General features: G+C 38.5%; 1 protein-coding gene across 1 annotated transcript; it reads right to left on the reverse strand.

Annotated features, from left to right (window-relative positions):
- Positions 1-237: 237 nt before the first annotated feature.
- Positions 238-4,969, reverse strand: LOC137985118 (uncharacterized). The gene is made up of 6 exons (XM_068832609.1): positions 4,758-4,969; positions 4,166-4,470; positions 3,473-3,561; positions 2,736-2,869; positions 1,801-2,302; positions 238-1,382 (listed from the first exon to the last, which is right to left on the reverse strand). The coding sequence occupies exons 1-5, from the start codon at positions 4,901-4,903 to the stop codon at positions 1,804-1,806; spliced, it is 1,173 nt and encodes a 390-aa protein (XP_068688710.1). The 5' UTR covers positions 4,904-4,969; the 3' UTR covers positions 238-1,382; positions 1,801-1,803.
- Between the last annotated feature and the right edge of the window lie 1,126 nt (positions 4,970-6,095).

Consider the following 6,095-nt stretch of genomic DNA (forward strand, 5'->3'; position numbering starts at 1 on the left):
GTGTCACCTTCACAGGCCAAAATGGAGTCTTGCTTGCCTTAATTAATTTTTTTTGCCACAATTGGTTCAGATCATTGACTCACTCCTTATTGCTGTCCCAACTCTATGAAAACATAACAAGCTAACTCATTCCCACCCCTTAAAAGAAATATGAAGGGACACTCTGAGTACATATCTCTTTTTGATTGTTTATTCTGTGTGGACAAACAAGACTACTTTCATGTGCATAATAATAATAATAATAATAATAATAATAGTGATACAGAAGTGGACTGATAGTGCTTTGACAATTGGTGTCTGATTGGAATTATTCAGATAATTGGACTCACAGCAAAAATTAAATAAGAGTTTGTAACTCATTCATTGTTGCCTGGCTCTTAAGTAGAAATGATCTTTATTTCTAGATTTATCAAGGAGAAAGGACCTACAAAAAATGACATTGCCATAGCAACCAGTCTCAGTTTTTGAACATCCTGCTTTCATCAGCTGATCAAAGTAAAGTTGTCAAGCTGAATAGTTCACACTTTAGATTCACTACAAAAATTGCAGCCATGCAACAAAAAATCTTTGACCTGCATTGTGCAGCTGTTGACACGAGAAAGCAACAACTGATCTCATAATGGCATAGTTATTTATCAAATTTGATCATTTGCTGAAGTGAAAATTGTGTCAGTCTCAAGTGAATGACTGGTGGTTTTGAATGTGTTGCTTGTTGAAAGCTTGTCAGAATCAATTCAATTAGTTCTGTCCTCATAATCAGCATTGGGAAATCAAAGGTGATTAAAAAGAACAGGAGTTCAAATACAGCTTGGAAAAAAAAAATTCACTTGAGCTGACACATCAAGCTAGCCAGGTTGCCATGACATGAGTGAAACCTGCACAAAGCAACAACTGATTTGTGTGTGGCATAGTTATGACCAATTTCATCAAAGGCTGAGCGCAAACAAGTTGTATGATCTTCTCGGAGCTAACCGTCTGACCTGACTTAGCCGAAGCATGTCATGTTTTCATTTCAGATCATGATAAAAATGATCATTGCACTCAATTAAGGTCCCAGACCCAAAATTAAATAAGAGTTTGTAACTCATTCATTGTTGCCTGACTCTTGAGTAGAAAATATCTATTAATTTATAGTTTTAACAAGGACAAAGAAGCCACAAATGATTTTGCCATAGCAAGCAGTCTGAGACTTTGAACCTCCTCCCTGCTTTCTTTCATCAGCTGATCAAAGTCAATATTATTTGTCAAGGTGAATAGTTGACACTTAAGATTCACTACAAAAATTGTAGGCATGGCTATCCTGGTCTGTCCTGTCCTGTTAAAATCTCTACATTAAACTGAACTTGATGATTGAAAGCAGAGCCTGATGTCCACTGGCCAAGCTGAAAGAAAGAAAGGAAGACAAGCAAACATCAGCTCAAAAATCAAAAGGTTCCAGCAAATTTGAAAACAGAGTGCCTTAAATATTTAAGCCCAACAGGGCAGCCCAATCAAAGTGAAGTAAAATATTGGAAATAAATAGAGGAACCCTTTTGCTTACATCATGCTAATAGTCTGAGGCACTGATCACCAAAAATGCATGCAATTCAAATCAAATCTTTATGTTAGCTCATTATGGAATAAAAATGTAATGGGTATCGATCATCAGCATCTCAAATTTGTTGTAATGGTAATGACATTCTGGTTAAATTGGTAGTAAAGTGCGAGTTAAGACGTCTGTTTTCTTGCCAACTCCCCATAACTTGATTATTTTCGGTTGCAAGTAGGCAGCGGGTAAAATGAGATGAGACAAATGCTTACCAATTATTCCATCACCTGCTCGTGGATTGCGAGTTGGGAGGTCAGTAGTCTGTAACACCCTAGTGGGTCCTTGACCGGCTCGACTTCCACGGCGACGAGGCAGTCCACGTTCTCCTCCCACTGCTCTCCATTTAATTCCAGTTTGTAGAGGTTTTTTTGGACCGGCTTGTACCATAGCAAAAGCACCTCTGTTTCGCCTACAAATGATGCCACTTGGCCAAGTAGAATTCGGGGAGCATTGCAGGTGCTGTTGCCTTCGACCAGAGCGACAAAGTCTCCAGGTTTGAAATTGTGCTCTATTGTGTCTCTGCCGCCAGCGGTTTCTTCACGTGTCTCCAGCTGCACTGGCTCATGCTGCGAGCCTTCCGCATATGCCTTCGTCATTTGCACAGCCAATACTTTCTTCTCGTTAGCCGTTCTCTTGTCATATGTCTTTTCTGCTTGCTGTCGTGAGTGTCTCAAGGCGTTTGCAAGGGAATTCTTCAGCGCGTCAGTGCAGTCACTGCCAGAAAGGGGAAGAGAGAAAAAAACATAATAATTCGGTGGGTAAAATAATTATTGTTAAGTATGAGCTGGACACAATCGTAACACATCATGACAGTAGCACACTAGATTGCTGTGCAATTTAATTCCTTGTCTAGTTCCATGTCACGCATTTAAATATGTCATTTTTCTCTTTTTGTATTTTAATGACCTTTTGTTATGTATTACCTTTTTTACACACTCTTGAACACGTGGGGAAAAAAAACACAAACAAAAGCTAAACAAGAAAAAGAAATAACTAAATATAGCTGTTATTACTATTAAAATCACGAGGATCGTCACCACCGGCCTGTCGTTCACATTTCGTCTACAGTCCATTTAAACATGGAGAATACCTCCATGAAATATAGACTTGACAAGTCTATAAGCTCATAGTCACTTTGCATAATTACCTCTTCCCGTACGCCCACGTCACAAATGCGGAACGCAAGGCGTTAACTGCAGCAATCTTGCCAGTGAGACCAAATATTAGTTGCCTTAGGTGTCCCGAGAAGGCACCACTGGAAAATCTATTGCCACTTCTGTTCTGTAAAAGAGAATAACAGATAAATTATCTTTAAATGGCATGTGACTCAGAGGAAAGAATGTTTGACAAGCAAGTTTCATCTTTAAGCAAGTCACAATCATGTGTGATATATCAATGTCCACACCAACTTTGAGTAGTTGAAAATGTATAAAAGCACAATGGACATTCCACAGAGATGAGAACACTAATATTGACACCCAAAGAGCAAACCAAGGAATGTCTGTACTTTGTATCCAGACCCTCACAGTAGACCAGTAGGGTGTGTTATTGCTCTAAGCACCCAAGCCAAGCCCAGAGCAGAGTAATGTCAGTGTGCTTGTAAACAGCCTGACATAAGGTAGTAGAATGTTTTTGGGCCGTCACATCCCCAGCTTAAAAAAACAGGGGTGAAAACTGCAATCTGCACATTTCAACAAGCAAAATGAAGGGTGAATTTGCAAATCGGCGAACCCTTAGTTAACTCTACCCCTTTAGAATGTTTAACATAAAAATTTCACTGTTTGAGTAATGCTGAATGTTTTATTAAAATTCACTTGTATTATGAGATTACGCCAAAGCACCTAACCCACTAATATTAACAAAGAATCAATGTCACCAACTCACAACTAACAAGAAGTCGCCACTGAGTTCCGTTATGAGCTGGGGTCTGTAATTGTCAATGTAGGTTTTGATAACTCTGCAAAGTTCATCCCCTGCCTGAAAACAAGGGGAAAAAGGGAGGTGAGTCAAAACTGATCACAAACCATATCATTGTTCCTGCAATACATACAAGAAGAGGACAGTGGTACAGAATAATTGTTGTCTGAGGCTTTAAAGTTGATGACAGGTTAACTGTTACATCTGTTGAGTCTTAATTAGGACAATTTTACTTTATTTTAACAAGCTTTGTTTTAGTGTCCCCAATTAGTACTGTAATGCACAACAATCCGTTAATGACACTTAAATAAAGGTTTCATCATCATCAGATTAAAAAAAGAGGAGATTCACATGGCTTTCCTTTGGTAATGTAACATCCCAATTACAAGGTAATAATACTAATAAAAATAATTACTGTCAGTCATTATCACATTTTTTGTTTTGTTATGGTTAGATTTCTCAAGCCAAAACAAGTTTGGGATGGCCAATGACATTTAGCAAGGAATGAGTTTCAGATGTTAACAGGTAACAGAATTGTTTGGACTTGATCAGCTGTTCAATCTGTGGTTCTGAGACTAGCGATGGCTATAGTAGTTGGAATTTCAAGTGACTAGCGTAGGTTTTCTTAAGGACTTGCACAATGACAAAAATTGGTCTAACTTGCCTGTATGGCCACTTCGTCTCTTCCTCGAAATTTTTGAGTCTTGTACCGGTTGATTTCGAGACGTAGGCCTGATCCTTCTTCATCGACGATCAGGAAATTGCGATCACAGGAGTTCCTCGCGTCCAACTTGGATCGATCCCTTACAATTTCCAGGGTTCTCACTTCCAGCCCTCTGGACGGAGGTAGATAAACATAGAGACTCAATAACACGAGGTCAGAGCAATGCCGGGCTTTCAGTTTCAACGGGCCGGTGGACTCGAATCGTTGCCTTTGTGCAGTCACAGCACCGACAACCTCGTCCCTTTAAAAAAAAAAGCACACAGAAATTAATTCAACCTGGCCTGCACTGCTTTCATACAAAGTTCATTCCTTAGCACCCCAAACCCCAAAGCAAGAACAATTTGACTTGTGCACTAATTTTTTTTTGTCTTAGGATGCTCAACTCTGGGTCAATCACAACATACACGTAACCGTTTATAGACAGAACAAGAACAAATTGAGATCAAGACATGTTCCTTTGTGAACTGGTGACAGGCACTGGGAAAAGGGTCCTATTGACTGGGCTTAAAAGAAGAAGAATGACTTTACCAGGAAATCCAACGATTCAAGGCGGCCAAGTCTTCCTTTGTCGATGGCCTTTCAATGTCCCCCTGCTTCTTAAGAATGTTAGCTTGGGCTCGGATCTGCCTTATGATTTGTATGTCTTTAAATTCTGGCGCATGTTCCCTGTACATGAACTTGACTGCATACAGTAGGGAGGAAAGGTGATTTGAACACGTAGCCGAAGATGCATTCCTTTCCTCCTGCAACGACAACCGTAATGCAGACTATTAATAGACTGAACTCAAATCACTTGAGAGGCAACCAACAAATTAAACTTGTTAAGGAATCAGTTGACAAGATACCAGGCCAATTACAGATCAAGCTAGTCTTAAGTCATGACATGATTTAAACCAGCACACATCACCAGCTCATAGCATAATAATAACCGTTATTATTATTGATTTGATGAAAGGCTGAGCTCAAACAAGTGTTAATCTCAAGCGAAAGCCTGTAGCGGTTTGCAATCTCTTCTTTGTTGAAGGCTTTTTAGAATCAATTCAATTGGTTGTGTCGTCAGATCTTCCAAGGAAATAATCCGCAATGGCAAATCAAAGTTGGGAACCAACAGGAGTTCAAACAGAAATTCAGGTCAAATGCAGCTTGAAAAAATTCACTTGAGTTGACACAGCAAGCTAGCATGATTGTTATGACATGATTTAAACCAGTAGAGAGAGCACAACTCTTAGAGACATCACCAGCACATAGCAAAATAACAATAATAATAATAATAATAATAATAATTATAATTATTATTATTATTATTATTATTATTATCATTATTGATTTGATGAAAGGTTGAGCTCAAACAAGTGTTAATCTCAAGCGAACGCCTGTAGCGGTTTGCAATTTCTTCTTTGTTGAAGGCTTTTTAGAATCAATTCAATTGGTTGTGTCGTCAGATCTTCCAAGGAAATAATCCGCAATGGCAAATCAAAGTTGGGAACCAACAGGAGTTCAAACAGAAATTCAGGTCAAATGCAGCTTGAAAAAATTCACTTGAGTTGACACAGCAAGCTAGCATGATTGTTATGACATGATTTAAACCAGTAGAGAGAGCACAACTCTTAGAGACATCACCAGCACATAGCAAAATAACAATAATAATAATAATAATAATTATAATTATTATTATTATTATTATTATTATTATTATTATCATTATTGATTTGATGAAAGGTTGAGCTCAAACAAGTGTTAATCTCAAGCGAACGCCTGTAGCGGTTTGCAATTTCTTCTTTGTTGAAGGCTTTTTAGAATCAATTCAATTGGTTGTGTCGTCAGATCTTCCAAGGAAATAATCCGCAATGGCAAATCAAAGTTGGG

The sequence above is a fragment of the Montipora foliosa genome, chromosome 14 (assembly GCF_036669935.1).
Source record: "Montipora foliosa isolate CH-2021 chromosome 14, ASM3666993v2, whole genome shotgun sequence".
NCBI lineage: Eukaryota > Metazoa > Cnidaria > Anthozoa > Scleractinia > Acroporidae > Montipora > Montipora foliosa.